At 39.3% G+C, this 21,103-nt stretch overlaps 1 protein-coding gene across 5 annotated transcripts in view; it reads right to left on the minus strand.

The window, feature by feature from the left end:
* MAP2K5 (mitogen-activated protein kinase kinase 5) overlaps positions 1-21,103 on the minus strand; it is a 178,019-nt gene that overhangs the window by 110,044 nt on the left and 46,872 nt on the right. For all 5 annotated transcript variants that reach the window (XM_056571648.1, XM_056571650.1, XM_056571651.1 and 2 more), the window contains 3 exons: positions 19,367-19,407; positions 15,363-15,430; positions 12,163-12,211 (listed from right to left, as the gene is read on the minus strand). In XM_056571648.1, coding sequence (XP_056427623.1) covers positions 12,163-12,211; positions 15,363-15,430; positions 19,367-19,407 — 158 coding nt within the window. The remainder of the gene's footprint in view (positions 1-12,162; positions 12,212-15,362; positions 15,431-19,366; positions 19,408-21,103) is intronic.

Genomic DNA, 21,103 nt, shown 5'->3' on the forward strand with positions numbered 1-21,103 from the left:
AGTACTGAAAGGATTAAGATTTTTTAATAGAAACAATTTACAAATCTGTTTAACTTTCTGGAACCAGTTGATATCTAAAAAAAAGTTTTTTCCTGGATAACCCCTTTAAGCTGGGCATACACATTAGACGAATGTTGGCTGAAGCTGATAATTTATACAGAACAAGCCAGCCACCTGATGTGTATGGGGGCCTAATGACTATCCCCGAATGGCAGTTGTTAGTTGAAAGAATCCATTTACTCTTTGGGAAAGATATTCTACAGATAAAAGTGCCTGTCTCCCCACTGAGAACACTCAGCCAACATAAACAATGTGTACAGGGCCGTCAGAAGGGATCACTACTTGCCGTTTGGGCAACGGCTATCGAATGCGTATGGTGAGCCATTATTCACTAAAATTATTCGAACGCCTATATTGCCCAAATGAAAAAAGTAATGGCCCCATTAAACTCATTAACTGGTTCCATTACTTTTAGCAGCAATATTTTGCACTTAAATCTTTGCCTACTCTTCTTTACATAATTGGTAAAAAATAGTACATCTTCGGGAACAGAGCAAGCCCACTGGTAGCTGTGCAAAGAGCATTAGACTGGGGTTATACCTAGAATCTTCATCTCTCTCTCTCCTATCCATAGGAAAAAGTAGAAAGAAAAAACGGGGCTCTCTCTTGTGTGGTGTAGCAGGAACGAGTGGACAGCATCCCCCACCTCACCTGTAGTGTCGTACTGACCTGTTGGAATTGTGCAACAGAGCAAGCACAACACTGTGATAGGTATGGGGTGAAGTAGATATGTGCAGTTTACAGCTCGATCTCCCCTATCTGTATCCCCAAGTGTATGGAAATATGAAGGCAGGATGAACACAAAAAGTGGGGAATCTGTAGAGCGCTACTGCTAGCAAGGAAGGAACTGAGGACGCCACAGTTGCACAGGACGATTTATTGGAATAAAAGATTTCGGACAACGCGTTTCGGCGCTGGCACGTGCCTTCCTCAGGTCCACAAACAATTACTGGAATGGTAACAAATGAATAAAAATGAAAATAAAAATATAATTTCCCATAAAACAGTAAAAAAAATTATTTAATAATAATGTTATACATGGAACATATGCATTGGATAGAGAGAAAGGTCACAGATGGAGATAGAACCAATGATAAAAGGATACATAGGGTGAAAATTAGCAGATGCATTGACCTGCCCAGAGATGCCCATGTATTGGTATATGTGAAGAATCTTAAAAATATTGTAAGGGAAGACATTAAAAAAAAGGCAAAAATGGCGCTGTATAGAGAGATGCTGCCATGTGTCCTTAGGGTGTGATTTATGAAAAAACTAGTACAATACCGTAAGGATTGGTATAATATTACATTATTACATAATAATAAATGAGCTAAAGATCCAAGGTGATTAGTCCACACGAAAAAAATGTATATATACACATTTTTTCATACAAATATATATGTGTATATATATATATATATATATATATATATATATATATATATATATATATGTATATGTGTGTGTGTGTGTATTAAAACTAGATGTCCAAGCTGTAATCCACAATCTGTAGGAACATTAGGTAGAAGGAGGAGCGATAATAATAAATGAGTTGAAGATCCAAGGTAATAAGTCCACATAAAAAAAATTAAAAAAAATTATATATATGTATAAAATAAATGTGTCTGATACAGGTATGTGTAAATAGACCTCAAGAAGCATGAGGCCAAAATACTTACAATAGATGCGTCCTGAAGTATTTGCTGTGCATTGGTGGCATGGCAGTGTGGAGCGCGGTGTACTGTGTTAAGTACGGGCGCCGCGGGGAGTTTCCGGACATGCGCACTGGATCTTTAGCTCATTTATTATTATTATGTGTACTAATCCTTACGGTACCAGTTTTTTTTTTTTTATAAATCACACCCTAAGAACACATGGCAGCATCTCTCTATACAGTGCCATTGTTGCCTTTTTTAATATGTCTTCACTCACAATATTTTCCTTCACAAATACCAATACATGGGCATCTCTGGGCAGGTCAATGCGTCTGCTCATTTTTACCCTATGCATCCTTTTATCATTGGTTCTATCTCCATCTGTGACCTTTTTCTGTATCAAATGCATATGTTCCATGTATACCATTATTATATAATTTTTTTTACTGTTTTATGGGAAATTATAATTTATTTTCATTTTTACATTTATTACCATTTCAATAATCGTTTGTGGACCTGAGGAAGGCGCGTGCCAGCGCCGAAACGCGTTTTCCGAAATATTTTATTCCAATAAATCGTCTTGTGCAACTGTGGCGTCCTGAGTTCCTTACTTGCTAGCAGTAGCGCTCTACAGATTCCCCACTTTTTTCTGTTCCTCCTGCTATCCATAGGAATGCATTGTGCAGCTTAAAAAAATCTCTTCAAACTTGCACCTGTGACATGAGTCGCTAAGGGAATCCTAAAAAGTAGTAGCTATTTTTTCACTCCATACATTAGGATGAAAACAGATTGGGAACCTCTCTTATGAAATTTTTGAATACTCTGTAGAAAAGTCTTAATACAAAAAGTATAAGTGTAACCCTAGCCTAAAGTTGAGGCAGCACACAAACCTTTCCTAATTTTAACTAGAGCTAAAGCTGCTGTTCAAAGAAAGCTGCATGCAACTTAGTGCACTTCTGGGGACTGCAAAATTTTAAAGAAATCCTGGCAGTAAACCCCAGCATGACATCTACATATGGATATTTTGTTAGTAAAGGGGCCAACAAACCTATACAACTGCAAGGTACACCAACAGTGGTAGGGCTAATGTACAAAAATATAGCCGCTCTCTCACAGTCCTTGAACAATTTATTCTCTTTTCTCCAAGAAGTACAACGGCAACTTTGTTGTGTCCACAAAGGTGTCTCTAGTATGTATTAACCTGACAGGGGCGAGACGCTCTACATTCAATTTATTCTGTTAAATAAGAATGATGATAGTAATAATAATAATTATGACTCCCCTTCTAGTTTGCTATTTTTAGACTATATAATCTTTTCATACAAACAGAAGCTGGTTGATGTAGTGTCTGTAAAATATATGTGTTTAGGTCTATATCAGATCTGGGACAAACTATTGCACAGACGATTTTATGTAAATAGCAAACTAGAAGGGGAGTTTTATATTGAGTACCTATTTGCAGCTACCTGAGGCGAGTCACAGGGGCCCTGTAGCTCACTTGAGTGTGATATTATACGTATTTATCTTTTTTATCTATTATTGTTTTTAGTAATTAGTATTTATTAAACTGGTATTATTTGAGTCCCGATTTCCGTTAACTTTGAGCGCCAATTACCCCTTTTATAATTTTTTTTTTTTTTTTTTTTTTTTACACCATAGGTATGGGTGTTTGTTTGGCTTGCTCGGTTTTAAGTGTACAGGAGTCAGTGAGGCTTTCCCATATATTCTAATTTTCTAAGAATAATTATGCTGAGCAGAGATCACTTTGTAAGCATTACTTTTCACATTAAGAGTGGTTTTTTAAGATGCAGATTAAAAAAATTAATAAATTCATCTTAAAGTTACAGGGGTTACAAGTAAAAGTGAAAATAATGTAATATTTGTTATATGTATTGTATTTGTTTATATTGTAATAAATTATCTGTATGGACATGATATTCATATAGCGTCAATGTGTCATACAGTACTTCATCATAATGTGTATTCCGACATCGTAGATAATTATTGGTACATTTATAGTGTACCCATAAAGCAGAGTTACTGCCCATACTTCAGATTGAGTGTGAAGAGGTGCTGGCTCACAATGGGCGCTAAGGTTGCCAAGGCAAACCAAGGCTTGTGCCCGCATCTTGCTCCGCATGATACGGATGCCAAGACAACCTTACTGCCCAATGTAGAATTGGGTATCTCCATGCCCAACCTGAAGAATGGGTGGGAATCCAGCTGTACAGGTGCATTTTATAGAAACTTTATACTATTTATTTCATTGCGGGGCTTGTGGTGTGGATATGTATTTACATATGTCAATTTTTTTTCTACAATTGTGGTAAAAGTCATTAAAAACTTTCCACAGTACTTCATCATAAAGTGCTCTTGGCCCTTGAGTACACAGTTTTTAAAAGAGTAAAATTTGAGACTTTTTTGACAGGAAAAGAAAAAAAAAGAAAAAAAAAAACTACAGGTTTTTAAGGAAAATTTAAAACACATGCCTGACTTGAAAAAAAAGGAAGGAAAAGCTGCCAATAATGCTCAGATATAAATATATCTAACTAATAAGTTGTAGACCCTGGAGAATAAAATCACAAACTATAACAAAAACAGGGAGATTTTATATTTCCCCAACCAACCAAAATTCATTTGTACAATCTGAGCACCAACACGGCTTTTCATTTACCCCATGATACCTTTATAGAAAGTGTTATGACTACAGTACATGAACAGAATTTACTGCACCGCCGTTCCTGTTGAATATTTTATTACTGGAATTAATAGACCATGAAACCTAAAATTGGACCTGAAGTAGATAAAAGAGTTGCAGATAGGGATTTCACTGGGGCTGTTACAGGGTGAGGGTGTTTTTGCTTCTGCACATATGATCTTTCTTCCATGGATCTACTTCAATGTCCAAGACAGAAAGAGTATTGTGGCTTCTAAAGGGAACCTGTAACCATAACTGGATCCCTTTCTATAAAAGGTCAACTGTATGTGTGTCAGGTATAATAAAGCACTAAACTAGTCCCCAAAGTGCCTATTACACATCATGCGGCATTTAATGGACACACCAGCTCAGTTTATTGAAGCACAACTGCTGTGATGGCTCAGCGGCAGGATGTATTTTTACATTTTCGTGTCACCTTCTGACCCAAAACTTGGGCAAGACTACGGTGTTCAATCTACGGATTTGGCGAAAGTCCCGTGAGGAAGAGGGAATGTATGAATATTCATTAATTAGGGGATGTGAATAAATGAAGAACCATCACTGTACCAAGAGCCTCATTTGGATATTTAGAATTTTTACAATATCTCAGGAATGGTAGTACCAAGGAAGATAAAGTAACCATTATTTCGATCAGCATCTCCCGCACTAACAGGCAGCACAGCAGTTGGTGCACTGATGCTGCTGACAGATTCCCTTTAAGAAAACACAACAGAGCAGACAGGAAATGAATGCAGCAGGTGCTGCAGATTCATTGACTGCAGAGTAATCGGTTGCTGTGCACTGTAATATACTCTGCAACAGCTCAGGCAGGAAAGCTGTCAATGGGGAGTAGGAAGGGTGGGAGAACTGTGATTAAGAGCTCAGGAAGAGCAATGCTTTGTGGGAACTGTAGTCCTGTGCAACTACATAAGCAGGAAGTAGTGAGAGGATTAGATTTTAGGTCACTATAAGGCTATGTTCACACGGAAACTCTCTGTGCGGATATTCTGGAGAGTCCGGGGCTAGGACTGTACAGGCCAAAGACGTCGACGCATTCTGAACTGTGTCCACAGAAAAAAATTATTTCTCTCTTTCTGCGGACACGGAATACAGAATTTCAGTGCCAGGAACTGAAAAATTCTGCCTCCCTACGGTGCCACCAAAGGAAAAATTGTGCATTAAACAGTGCCCTTTCAATGCCCACCCAAATCAATGTTTGTTTGTTTTTGTGTATTTTAAGAACAGGTCCTTCAGAGTGGAACTCATCCAGAACCCCTTTACTAAACTTTAAAAATGGCACATAAAAGGTTGGGGTGTCCTGGTTTCGCACTGGGGACAGGGGCTACAAGGTACACCTCTGGGTTGGGACCAGCTTTACTTTAGTTTTGATAGAAGTAAACAGGACAAGATATGCCAAGAAAATTCCTGCATAACTAAGAATCCTAGAACACCACAGAAGCAGTAAATTTAGGGTGAACAGGAAAAACTCCCCTCCCTGCCGCTGCGACAATGCTTCCTATCATGTGCTGACATTATCAATAAGAGATCAATACCCGTATTCACCCAGTGACAGGAAATAAATAAATATTTATACCATATAACCTGTATCAATGCACCACTATTCCTGGCCTGTCAATATCTGATTAACTTGAGGAATGACTTCTCGTTTTCTATTAATGATTAATAAAGAGTCGTAGTAACCCCGTAACTGCTGCATAGGCATCGTATCCCGGCATGTTGGGCACAAATCCAGGTCAGATGAGGCTTTCTCTGACCACACTTTGAGGTTTAGCGCTCCCAGGACACTTTTTTTTATTCATTAGTAGTAAAATAAGCGAGAGGCGCCTGGTTCTCCGCAATGAAGTTAACTGGTTTCTGCATGGTGGAGTTAGTGTCCAGTGTGAGTAAATGAAGAGTGTGTGATAGATGCGAGTGTGTTTACTAGGTGGGGGTGAATGGAGGGCGCTCCGAGAGGAGGGGCTGCTTAATTGTCTTCTTGACATGTTCAACTATGACGACTTGATTCATGAAATGCCGATGAGTCTTGGAGAGGGTCACGCAGGGAAGACGCTGAGATAATTAAGATTTCAAGCATCTGAACAAGGAAGGAAAGTGAGCAGCAGTTAGGAAATCAATAAGACCCTTTTATTTGCTGTGACACAGATGTCTTGGCCAATTGATCCTAATAGGTAGGCTTGATAGCATCGGGCAGCTGCCTCCCCAGAGCAGCAAGGGGGAGCCTGCTGCTTATCAAATGCACAAATCCCACGTGCCTACTATGCAGGCGGAAGAGTTGGACCAGTTCTTGCAACACAACACGTGAGGAGGTGCCAAGTCCTGACCTCAGCAAATGATTGAAGTAGGGGCTAACACGACACCATAGAATTATTCAGATAAAAGAGACATCACAATAGCACATTATTTCTGTACAGTGGGGATGAGGCTAAGCTTTCCTCTATGAGGGGTTAACACTTATGTCCTCAGGTCTAAGCAATATCATTGACTCATAGAAAGCAAATACGCCAAATTATTTCATGTTATTTGCCCCACTGACATCTAAATTAAATACCGTACAGCACTTGCATGTGAACTGTGGCTACTTTAAAGACTATAGAAAAGAACTGCTTAAATAGCAATTCCCAGATATATGTTTAGAAACACTCTTTAGTCAAAAGGGAATTATATCATACAGTGCAAGATAAACCCAAGGCTGGATTCACACACACTTTTTGAAATGTATTTTGAGTTGCATTTCTACAATGTACGGTAATAACTAAATTAAAAGGAAAAAATACTTTAGAATTCATACTTTAGATGTAGGGTTTTGGGATTTTTTTTTACGGTTATATTTATTACAGCTGTAAAAGAAAGTGCATGGTACTCATTTTGGACATCAAACAGCTATTTAAAATGCACAAAACAGTTTTTGCGGGTATAAAGCACTTTTTTTTTGCATGTAAATAAATTAAAAAGCGTGCAAATTGTAAGTAAAGGCTAGATTTGCATAGAATGTCTGTAAAATCGCATAAAAATGCTACAAAAATTCAAGGCTCATTTTCCTTGTAAAATAAGTGTCTTTCTAAGTCTCAGAATACACTGTGTGAACATAGCCACAAAGTAAATGCACTGACATCCCTTTAATCAAACATCAATAATCTTGTCTGATAATAACCAAACCGTAAAATTCCTCTAGTAGTAGACTTTGTTAAAAGGAGTTGTCTCCCTAAGACAGCACATTACTGAGTGAAGTTTCGGCAGTCCCCATTCTGGCAGACCCAACCCTCCTTTGTATTACATAAGCTACTAGTCATTTTAATATTCGCTATGTGATTACACAATCAAATAGATCAAAAGATGTTGTTGAAAGGTCTTAAACATAAAAAATATCAGCATTTTAAGACTTAAATGGGTCTTCCTTTTTCTCAGTTTGAGGGGTATCCCCATCCCAGGATAGGGGACAACAAGCTGATCATTGGGGGGGGGGGGTCTTACCGCTGCGACCTGCCACGATCCAGAGAACAGGGATAACATTTTCCTTGGAAAGAAGTGTATTGCCTGTGTTTAACTGAGTGGTGAACTCAGAAAGGTTTGGTGGCCCCATAGAAAATGAATGAAGCGCTGGTTGGAAACACTAGAGATAGAAATATTCCTTTAACCCCTTAAAGGGGTACTCCGCCCCTAAACATCTTATCCCCTATACAAAGGATAGGGGATAATATGTCAGATCGCCGCGGTCCCGCTGCTTGGGACCCCTGGGATCCCCGCTGCGGCACCGTGCTATCATTTCAGCACAGAGCGAGTTCGCTCTGTGCGTAATGACGGGCGATACAGGGGTCGGAGCAGCGTGACGTCATGGCACTGCCCCTCATGACATCACGGCCCGTCCCCTTAATGCAAGTCTATGGGAGGGGGCGTGACGACCGCCACACCCCCTCCCATAGACTTGTATTGAAAGGGGCAGGCCGTGACGTCACGAGGGACAGAGCCGTGACGTAACGATGCTCCAGCCCCTGTACTGCCCATCATTACGAGCAGAGCGAACTCGCTCTGTGCTGTAATGAGAGCGCGGTGCCTCAGCGGGGATCCCAGGGGATAAGATGGCTAGGGGCGGAGTACCCCTTTAACCCCTTAAGGACGCAGGACGTAAATGTACGTCCTGGTGAGGTGGTACTTAACGCACCAGGACGTACATTTACGTCCTAAGCATAACCGCGGGCATCGGAGCGATGCCCGTGTCATGCGCGGCTGATCCCGGCTGCTGATCGCAGCCAGGGACCCGCCGGCAATGGCCGACGCCCGCGATCTCGCGGGCGTCCGCCATTAACCCCTCAGGTGCCCGGATCAATACAGATCCCGGCATCTGCGGCAGTTCGCCATTTAAATGAATGATCGGATCGCCCGCAGCGCTGCTGCGGGGATCCGATCATTCATAACGCCGCACGGAGGTCCCCTCTCCTTCCTCCGTGCGGCTCCCGGCGTCTCCTGCTCTGGTCTGTGATCGAGCAGACCAGAGCAGGAGATGACCGATAATACTGATCTGTTCTATGTCCTCTACATAGAACAGATCAGTATTAGCAATCATGGTATTGCTATGACTAGTCCCCTATGGGGACTATTCAAGTGTAAAAAAAAATTTAAAAAGATGTAAAAGTAAAAAAAAAGTGAAAAATCCCCTCCCCCAATAAAAAAGTAAAACGTCCGTTTTTTCCTATTTTACCCCCAAAAAGCGTAAAAAACTTTTTTTATAGACATATTTGGTATCGCCGCGTGCGTAAATGTCCGAACTATTAAAATAATTTGTTAATGATCCCGTACGGTGAACAGCGTGAACGAAAAAAAATTAAAAATGTCCAAAATTCTTACTTTTTTAATACATTTAATTAAAAAAAAATAATTATAAAAAATGTATTAAAAGTTTTTTTATATGCAAATGTGGTATCAAAAAAAAGTACAGATCATGGCGCAAAAAATGAGCCCCCATACCGCCACTTATACGGAAAAATAAAAAAAGTTAGAGGTCATCAAAATAAAGGGATTATAAACGTACTAATTTGGTTAAAAAGTTTGTGATTTTTTTTAAGCGCAACAATAATATAAAAGTATATAATAATGGGTATCATTTTAATCGTATTGACCCTCAGAATAAAGAACACATGTCATTTTTACCATAAATTGTACGGCGTGAAAACAAAACCTTCCAAAATTAGCAAAATTGCGTTTTTCGTTTTAATTTCCCCACAAAAATAGTGTTTTTTGGTTGCGCCATACATTTTATGATATAATGAGTGATGTCATTACAAAGGACAACTGGTCGCGCAAAAAACAAGCCCTCATACTAGTCTGTGGATGAAAATATAAAAGAGTTATGATTTTTAGAAGGCGAGGAGGAAAAAATGAAAACGTAAAAATTAAATTGTCTGAGTCCTTAAGGCCAAAATGGGCTGAGTCCTTAAGGGGTTAAGGACTCAGACAATTTTATTTTTATGTTTTAGTTTTTTCCTCCTCACTTTCATCATAACTCTTTCATATTTTCATCCACAGACTAGTATGAGGGATTGTCTTTTTGTGCGACCAGTTGTGCTTTGTAATCACATCACTCATTTTACCATAAAATGTATGGCACAACCAAAAAATTCTATTTGTGTGGGGAAAACTGCAATTTGGGAAGCTTCCGTTTTCATGCTGTACACTTTACGGTAAAATAGACCTGTTTTCTTTATTCTGTGGGTTAATACGATTAAAATGATACCCATAATTACATACTTTTCTATTATTGTACCACGTTAAAAAAAAACGCAAAATTTTTAACCAAATTAGTACGTTTAAAATCCCTCTATTTTGCTGACCTATAACTTTTTCCGTATAAGCAGTGGTATAAGGGCTCATTTTTTGCACCGTGACCTGTACTTTTTTTTTTTTTATACCACATTTGCTTATGTAAAACTTTTAATACATTTTTATACATTTTTATGGGAATAAAATGTTCTAAAAAAGCAGCAATTTTGGACATTTTTTTACATTCACGCCGTTCACCGTACGGGATAATTAACATATTTGAATAGTTCGGATATTTACGCACGCGGCAATACCAAATATGTTTATTAAAACTTTTTTTTATACTTTTTGGAGGTAAAATGGGGAAAAAAGGGACAATTTACATTTTTATTGGGAGAGGGGATTTTTCAAAATTTTTTTTTTTTACTTTTATTTTTACACTTTAATAGTCCCCATAGGAGACTATTTATAGCAATTATTTGATTGCTAATACTCTTCAGTGCTATGCATAGGGCATAGCACTGATTAGTATTATCGGTGGTGATCTGCTCTGGTGTGCTTGATCTCAGACCAGAGCAGAAGACGCAGGGAGACGGACGGAGGCAGGTGAGGGGACCTCCGTCCACCATTACAGATGATCGGATCGCCGCGGCAGTGCTGTGGGCTATCCGATCATGCATTTTTCTGACTGCACTCCAGCAGATGCCGTAATCTGTATTGATCATGGCATCTGAGGGGTTAATGGCAGACCGCGCGATCGGGGATGTCGGCCATTACCGGCGGGTCCCTAGCTGCTATGAGCAGCCGGGAACTGTCGCGCATGACCCGAGCATCGCTCTGATTCTCGCTGTCATGTACGCGTTAAGTACCAAATGTACGTCCTGGTGCGATAAGTACCACCTCACCAGGACGTACAATTATGTCCTGCGTCGTTAAGGGGTTAAAGAACTGAATCTGTTTATTCTGGAGGAAAGAAGGGAGAGGAGGGATACAATTAAAACCTTTACATATGTTGAAGAGTTGAATAAGGTTCAGAAAATGTTTTATTGAAAGAATAGTAGATGCTTGAAATAAACTTCTAGCAGATGTGGTTGGTAAATCCACAGTAAGTGAACATAAGAATGTCTGGGATAAACATATCTATAAAGAAGATGAAAATAAACTGTTTCTGCCAACAATCTCTAATGGCTGCTGCAGGAAAATGTGCACATTGTAGGGCCGTCTTATCACTATTATTACTATTAGACAACCCCCATATCCTAACATTTTTGGCTTTTGTAGGTTTCTCTACATACAACATGCATCTTAAAGGGGTATTCCAGGATTTTTTTTTGTTTGACTGTGCTACAGGGGCTGTAAAGTTAGTGTAGTTCATAATATGGTGTCTATACCTGTGTGTGACGGTTTTTTCACAATTCTTATGTGATTTTCACCCCAATTGTTATTTTTAACAGCATACAAAATGACTGTTGTCTCAGATTTTTCCCAGGTTGAGATGCGGCAGAGACCTGACTCACTAGTCAGCTGATGACAGGGAGCCTGTCTGCTTCAATGGGTGGAGCGATCGCTTGGTGGGAGAGAGATCAATCTGCAACTAAAGCAACAACTGTAGGCACCCTGATTGAAAACCACAGGTCTGTTGAATGGATGCAGCTCCTTTATGTTTCAATGGGTGGGGTGGCTGATGTGTGGGAGGGAGGAAAATGGAATTATGGGATTTGTAGGCAAAAAATAAAAATATCAAACAGGAAATACCAGTTCACAAAAAGCTAGCCACAGTTTTATGGTAATCTCACAACATAGCTATTTAGCCCCAAGACAAGCGCAGATCCTTCCTAAGCATGAACATTACTGTCTGCCAGGTACGTACTAAAATCACCTTATGGTGGAGAACCCCTTTAAGTTCTTTAATATTACCATTTCATAATAAAGAAAATCTGTAAATGTCATAATACAACACTTATCAGGTCCCACCTGTCCATTGGCCAAAATCTTCTTGAGCTCTGCAGAAGACGTCTTAAGGCTGTGAGAGAAGACATTACACCAGTTAACAAGAGATGAAAGACTTTTAAACTCTTTTAAATATCCTTATAGATAATTCTTGAAAGAGAACAATGCCAGGGAAATAATTCAAAAATAATCTAACTGTACTGAAATTTACATGTAGAATCTTATCTGGACATATGTAACGTACACGAGAACGAACGGCAAAAATGTATTTTGTTTATTTTTTCCCTATAAGGTTCCTTGCATTCTGATTTTTTTCTAATTTTGCACCAGTTGTTCTTGGTTGCCTTGGTGAATGGAAAGAGCAGACATTTGGTTATATAACTGTGTAAGAAATCTGGAATCTTTTGCATAGATCTTTTATCTGTGTAAAAGATACTCAAGAGAATGTAGGTAAAGCACACTCACCACTGGTAGCGTACAATAATGCTGATGCAGCGGGGGGTTAAGCGACTGGGATGAGTGCCAGGCGGTGCACTCGTATTGAGAAATAAGAGAAATGGCCTTAGGCGTGACCAAGCGGTAAACCCGCAAAACGGAGCTGTCACCGCTCCCCTGCTCGCAGGGGGCCGTGTCTCTGTTCTCTATCTGCAATGTGGATTTTTGTACAGTAATACAGTCTTTCAAATAAAGCTTCTACGACTCAAGATAAGGGTGAGTGCTACATTTCAAATACTCTTCTTGGCTGTTCTTGAGTAAAATATACTGAATAGCTTGTGTAAATAACGTTGGAATTACGACTGTTATCTACTTAACCGTGTGTGCACTGACAGGTACATAGATTTTTTTTAAATGGCGTCTTTTTATACCTATTTTTTGGGCGCATTTTTTGCTACAGCAGTGCTATGTTATCAGTGCTATGTATTCATAAGAAGAACGACTTGTTTCCTGCACAGAACTGTAATATAATGTTGTACTTTGGTCCTCTATTTTTGGCCCTATGAAATTCACCTTTTTTTTTTTCATTTTTAAAGGACAATCCCTGCAGACAACCTTACAACATTAGAAAACACTGAAAAAATGTTATGTATCATTTCTGCCGGCTGACCAAGATGTCAATGACTGGAAGGGATGTAAGCAGGCATGTTTTCACCAAGATCTACAGAACAATTGTATCGTTACGATATACATAGTGCTCAATGACCTCTGTGTACAATGCGATTGTAGTGGCAGAAATAAAAGAAAAAGTAAATAAATCATATTTAAAAAGATGTAGTGCTGCCTTTGAACAATTAAGGCAGCACTGCATCTTTTTTTAAAAATGTTGTGGCCCAAAAAGTACCGTATATATAAAATCTTTTCCTACTTTCTTAATTCAGTTTTTAAAAACAACCAAATAGAGGGCAGAGTTTAAAGGAGGTGTAACATGGTGTCTACAGCAGACTATGAGCCATATTGCACCTCCCTATGCATCTAAGGTTGAAAGAAGCAGAGAGAGGTTTTTTTTTGTGGGATTCATACAGAAAAAAAAAAAAACTTGCAGCTCACTACCAGAAAAAATACCTCAGTTTGGAGACACCATACAGTGGCACATGCACTTATGTCTGTGGTATGTATGGAGCCCTAGATAGCCGCTGTTATTCCCCTATAAAGTTTTTGCTCCCAGTTTTCTTCGACCCGGCTCGGATGGTGAAGGCCTTAAAGGGGTACTCCGCTGCTCAGCGTTTGGAATTAACTGTTCCGAACGCTGGAGCCGGGAGTTCGTGGCGTCATAGCCCCACCCGAACAGTTTTTTCCAAATGCTGAGCAGCGGAGTACCCCTTTAAGCTTGGCTAGTCTAGAATTTCTATTTAAAAAGGTGCTCTATATAAACATTTTTTTTTTTTTTTTTTTTTTACAGACCAAATGTTATTAAAGGCAAATGGATTAGAGAGAAAAAGATGGTCTAATGAGAACTACTGTATTACTTTACATGTACTCTTCACCACAACAGATGCATAGGACAAGACAACGCGTTTCGGTGCTCATATGGGCCTCAGGTCTATCAGTCAATACCTCTCAGCGTTCAGTGTGGCTTCTATGTGGATCTATTGTGCATACACATGTTATTAAAGGGAATTGGTCATGACTTTTATGCTGCCTAAACCCCAAGTCATCACGGGGTTGCCCACCGGCTTTAACTCTCCCTATTCCTATACATAGATTTAGCAGTCAGGGCTGATGGAGTAGGGAGACGCCCTAAAGACTTCAGTTTAGACAGCATGAAAGTCATGACAGTAAAATATGAACAGATCAATATTACAGATCAGTTAGATATCCATAGATAGTTATGGGAATATACTGAATCTCTGTTCTCCAATTCTTTTTTATATGGTAGCATACAGTTTATTCTTCCCACGTATTCACTTAGAATATGGAAAAGTTGTGGCATGAAGAATCACATGCTACATTACACAAAGGCATTCTGTCCAGAAGCACATATTATGGAGGCATTATTTGGGTCCACATAGCTGCTGGTCATACAAGGTCCATGTATGTGGATGAGCTGCATGCACAAGCCTTTTATTCTTTTGTATAACTTGTAGCCGTGCAGGTGCCACACAATGGTTTTGAGTATCAGTTTAGGCACAGCACTTAATCATCCCTTCAGTGTTTCCCAACCAGGGTGCATACAGCTGTTGCAAAACTACAACCCCCAGCATGCCCAGACAGCATTTGACTGACCAGGCATGCTGGAAGTTGTAGTTTTGCAACAGCTGGAGGCACCCTGGTTGGGAAACAATGCCTTACATATAAGGGGGTCTTGTTTTTAACAGAAAAAAATAAAACCGCTTCAACATGTGCCTTGCCCCCGAAATAATGAATAAATGGTAATGTATAGGACAACATTGTCCCCAGCATTATGGCACAGACAGTATGGACATCCCCTTTAAATGTTTTTAGTCTGTTGACATAACAGTTGTATGACAAATCTCCAGGGCCTTGAGCAGTGAGTAATATAGGGTTAGGACCCTGATGAATGTACACATGTAATAAGTCGTGCTTCAGTCCCCTTATTAGCCATCCGTGGATTACTTCCATTATTTTCCATTCACTGCCTCAGCCGTTAAGTTGCTCCTAGACAGTTTAGAGAAACACAAGCACACACAGCGCTTACTGCATTTTCCTGAACACAGCCCTGGGGTGATGCCTTTATAGGTGGGCTCGACTTGCAAGAACGCACTCACCTATTGCTGGGTAAACTGTCCGACACGGAGGAGCTGCAGTTGCTAGAGGATCCTGCTCGGGTGTTTACCTGCATTTAAAAAAAATAGAAGAAGGTGTCTACGCACTTAATACTCAAAGAAAAAAAAACAAGATTATTGAGATTGTCTGAAAGGAAACCAGTTAGTGTGAGCTACTGGTGTCACAGAAACAAACCATTAATAATAATTGACCGTATCACAATAAAATCAAGGATGGCTACAGAAAGCCTTTATATTTACACAACGCAATAAAATAATTTACAAATGAATATTACTGTTCATAAAACAGTAGACGTAAAACTATTGTTCTCCCCGCAACAAATACGGTAGATAAAAAAAAAGCATCAAAACTGTGATTAAAAATATTTGACGCTAGCAGGGCTCTGCTGGATACCTGAAAATGTCTGCTGCACAGGGGGTGTGGGACGTCATCTAGATATCATTAACACTCTTTATAAAGATTGTCTATACACTGCTGCCACTGGGAATGGGAAAATATTTGGCTAATATACAATTAAATACATAAAACTATATTTAAAAAAATTCTAAATAAACCAAAAACACAATGTTTTCAATCAGTGATTTCTTAAATATGTTAAAACATGTATGTGTGTATTGTTCTTTTCAGGTATGTTCACACGGCGGAAAGTCTGTGTGGAATTTAGTCAGGAAAAACGTCATGTAAGGGTACATTCACACATACGCAGATTTGATGCGCAGGATTTGATGCACAGGATTTTCTGCTGCAGATTTCAATGTAAACTGAATGACTGATCACAGCTTCAAATCCTGCGCATCAAATCTGTGCAGGATATTGTACGTGTGAATAGACCATTAAAGTGTAAATTCACCCTAAGGGTAGTTCACAGAAAAGTCAACTGCTGCAGATTTGTTGCAGATTTTCCCAATTAACTTGCAAAAAACTGCTGAAAATCCGCAACAAATATGAAGCATTTCAGTCCTGCGTGAACTCACCCATAGGGTACGTTCACACGAACATAATTGTTTGCTACTATTGACCGCAATAGGTCTGCAGCAAATCTGCAAAAGTAGAGAATGTGCAGATTTTCTGCAGACTCATTGAAGTCAACGGTAGCCAAATCCGCAGCAGATATTGTTCATGTGAACATACCCTTAGATTAAATTCAGGTGTTGCCGATTTGTTACAGAAAATTCTACAACTGTCCTATTTATATATCAGCTATTCAGATGAATAGAACTGATTTGCCATGTTAACTCACCCACAGTGTTAGAAAAAATAAACAAGAAATAAAAATATATGCATGTGTATACCCATACATATGTATCACATACACATTTCTATAATATAGAGAAACAAGTATACACAAATAGTTCCACCAGGCATCTCTGCCCATACCCTTTTAGTGTAACATGCATATTGCTTTAGGGTATGTTCACACTATGTAATTCCCGCGGAATTCCGTGAGCGGAATGTCAGGAACGGAATTACGTGCTGTGAACATAAAAATCAGTGTGAATGGGTCTTCTGCGAGACCCTTTCCCACTGCGGAATTTCAGTGGTGGACAATTCCGCCGCTGAAATTGTTCCGTGCAAAGAAAGAACATGTTTATTCTTTGCCTGCAAGTCCGCGAACACTGCATAGCCGTCAATGGTGACGCCGCAGTGCTGTGTGGTCCTACCGCTGAAGTATTGCGGTGGCGGCGGCCACCAGAATGGAATCTCTGCTCGTGGAATTCTGCGAGCGGAGATTCCGTTCATTATCCGTAGTGTGAACATACCCTTAGGGTGACAGTAGTGGACCCATTACTAGGACATACATCCTATATCAACTTGTGTAACTATTTTACACTGAAAAAACACCAGATGATAAAGTGACATTTATACCACATTAGATATATAAAAGGCAAATTGCCCCAAAAAGTGACTAGTGTCTAAGAAGGTGAGTATATTTTTTTGTCTTTTACATTGTATTGTAAAAAATATATTTATTTATATTATCACTTAGCATCAGTACACTTTTTTTTAGACACTAGTCACTTTTTGGGGCAATTTGCCTTTATATATCTAATGTGGTATAAATGTCACTTTATGTCACATATTGGAGCATTTTTGCTAATAATGAGGTTAATAATTCAATAACTAGAAATAGGTAAAAGATAGTTTATTGCACTTTAGTAGGTATGTCCCCATTTAGGGGTTAGAGACACCACTATATCATGCTGTTTAAGTAGGATATGGATCAGTAGTATTTTTTCACAGCTATAATATATTTATAATATTAGGGCAACCCCCTTGTTAATATATATGGGTAGGGTCACTTTGTATAGTTACTAATAAATTTCCCTGTTTTTAATTTTATCTACCTGCCGCTCCTTGTGAGCATGCGTGCTGTTAACACAAGTGAGCCCCATTTCTCCTCTTGCGGCTATAGATCAGATCCGGACAGCTGACGTCATATCAAGGCATTGGTTCGTTCGGCTGTGTGATGACGCAGGGGACATTTGCACGCACCGCGTTTAAGCGTCGGACCGAAAGCCGATTCGGCATCCCAGAAACTAATGGCGCATCCCCCTTATAAGCCAGACACACACACAGCATAGTAGACCCCTGAAGAAGGAGCGAAAGCGCGCTCAGGGTTCAGGAAAACCCTTCCATACACAGCATGGGTGAGTGACAGAATCTTTATGTATACAGTACGCTCGTTCATATCATTTTTCATGCACCTTATACCCTAGTGGGGGATTTGGGGTCATAGCCCATAGTGGTTTAACTCTGAATGACCTTAATCTCTCTGGTCTATTACTGCTGTGCTCATATGTAATAATAAACATTGTGGATATGTTCGGATAGTTTCTGTAACACCCCCTTTGTGGAGGTCTTAGGTACCTTCACAGTGCTGTTTTGCCATCATTTTACAGTGTGTATTATATAGTTACCTTCAAGGGGTACTCCGGTGGGAAACTTTTATTTTATTTTTTTTTTAAATGAACTGGTACCAGAAAGTTAAACAGATTTGAAATTTCTTCTATTAAAAAATCTTAATCCTTTTAGTACTTTTTAGCAGCTGTATGCTACAGAGGAAATTATTTACTTTTTGAATTTCTTTTTTGTGTTGTCCACAGTGCTCTCTGCTGACACCTGATGCCCGTATCCGGAACTGTCCAGAGTAGCATAGGTTTGCTATGGGGATTTTCTCCTGCTCTGGACAGTTCCTGATACGGGCATCAGGTGTCAGCAGAGAGCACTGTGGACAACACAAAAAATAAATAAAAAAAATAAAGATTTTCCTCTGCAGCATACAGCTGCTAAAAAGTACTGAAAGGATTAAGATGTTTTAATAGAAGTAATTTACAAATTTGTTTAACTTTCTGGCGCCAGTTCATTTAAAAATAAAAAAATTCCACCGGAGTACCCCTTTAAGTATTTTCCTGACTCTTTTTTTGTCTGTAGTTTTATGGAGCACCACATATGTTTTTTTTATAATAGAGGATTTAATAAAGATATTGGTTTTATATTGAATATTTGGCTGGTGTATCAACTGGTGTTTTTCAGTGTAAAATATATAGATACAGTATAAATTTATTTTACATTTTTCCAGCATTCAAGCATACATTTTTTTTTATAAAACAGCGCCACCATGAGTCCAATTTATCATGAAAACCTGCGCGTTAATTTCCATCAATTGCCAATAATGTCTTTTTGTGTTGCTTTTACATAGTCAGGAATAATCACATTTAATAGAAGCATGCAAATGGTGGAGATATGGAATATAATAATAGATCTCTGTTTAACTGTGCAGACAGTCAAAGGGTTAATGCCAAGTGAGACTGCACAGTGCGAGGTTCCGATCTGTCCTGCACTCTCAGCCAGTTCCTGCTAGTAAATGTAAGTCCTGCTTGTCAGCAATGTTGAAAGTACAGATTTTTTTTTTGACATTTCAATAAGTGGAACACAGCATTTCAAATCCATCCAACTTTAGTGAAACAATTATTGAAATTCCTACCTTGAGGCCATGTATGTTCCGCTTCCCGGGAGGCTTGCAGGCTGCAACAGTAATAGACTAAATTGTAGATCACATCGGGGCCATTTACAATCCCCCCCCCCCTTCTTTCTTTGAAATGAATCGTTTAAAAATAAATGAGAGTGACACCAAAATTAGCAGCGAGGAATGATTGAAGAGAGGCTCTCCGAGCAGAGAGCGAAGTCCCAGAAGACTGGATCCTTTCTGTGAAATCACACACCCTCCTGACACCGGCTCATCTAAATTCTAATTTCTGCTTAAAACACATAATAAAAAACACACACACAGTGTAAGCTAAAACTGATTGTATGCTGCCCTTAATTCCACATTCTGGAGCAGGTGCTGTGATACTGGGAATTCCTTGCAATAGGAAGAACTGACTATTCATATTAATATCCAGGATGCTCTCCACGTGCTGGCTGTCAGCGCAGGGCGTCTTATTAAATGCTCCTAATATCTATCTTGGAAAGGGGCAGCCTGGGCTCCTTTCAGGCCGCACACGGTAGAGCTTTGCATATTGGAATTGTGACATGCAGGCAGAATGCAGTTATAAATAATAGTGACCCCGAGACAGGCTGTTCAGTGAATATCTCCACCTCAATACCAGATTCATTTAAATAAATCTGCTTGTGCAAAAAAAAAAAATAAATAAATAAAATGATTATATATACATATATATATATACATATATATATATATATATATATATATAAAGAAAAATAAATCATTTAAAAACACAAAAAAAAAACAGCAAATACAAGCTGCTTGTCCTATCAGCCTCTTCCTTTGGTTCTGTTCTTGGATAAGTTGGGGTGACAAACATTAATGTCATGGGCATCCGCAGGGACTTTCATCCAGATTTACAATACAGGTAAACGGCAAGGTGCAACGATAAGTTGGTGTGGACCCACTGTGCTGCCCAACCAGTTTGACTTTGCCACATTCAAGAGGCATTGTTTAAGTAGCCACCTGGTTTTAAGCCTTCAAGAGCATGTGCACTTGGGAAATAACATTGTTTTTTTAAAGTTGAAATCGGAAATTTTATTTAAAAAAATTGCAGGTAAAAAAAAAACCAAAAAAAACTATTAGAAATAAAATCTCCCCCTGACAGGAAACTGCGCAAAAAAGAAGTGACCTAACACATTTTCCCCCGTGGGCCTGCTTTGAAGCTTTCATTGAAATCATTGGGAGCTGCAGGACAGGAACCTTTTCTGGCTCTTAAAAGAACTGCAGAGCAGCACTGCACAAGGGTAAGGTTTTTGATCATGTGCACGTCTTAAATGGGCACTGTAAGATAAAAAAAAAAAACTTTTATATGTTGTACATATTGGCAAAACATTCACCTTTCTAAGATACTTCATAAGAAAATGTTATTTCCTTTTTATAGAAATCATGGCTTATAAAATCATGGCTTTATCCAAGCTGAAGCACAGGCATGAACAAAGTCCAGTAAGTGAGGGTGGGCTAGCACTCCGTCTGATAGGACAGGAGAGAGCACAGAGGAGTGCTCTCAGACAGGAGCGGGCACAGAGGAGTGCTCTCAGACAGGAGAGAGCACAGAGGAGTGCTCTCAGACAGGAGAGAGCACAGAGGAGTGCTCTCAGACAGGAGAGAGCACAGAGGAGTTCTATCAGACAGGAGAGAGCACAGAGGAGTCCTATCATATAGGAGAGAGCACAGAGGAGTCCTATCATATAGGAGAGAGCACAGAGGAGTCCT

The sequence above is a fragment of the Hyla sarda genome, chromosome 4, assembly GCF_029499605.1.
Source record: "Hyla sarda isolate aHylSar1 chromosome 4, aHylSar1.hap1, whole genome shotgun sequence".
Lineage (NCBI taxonomy): Eukaryota > Metazoa > Chordata > Amphibia > Anura > Hylidae > Hyla > Hyla sarda.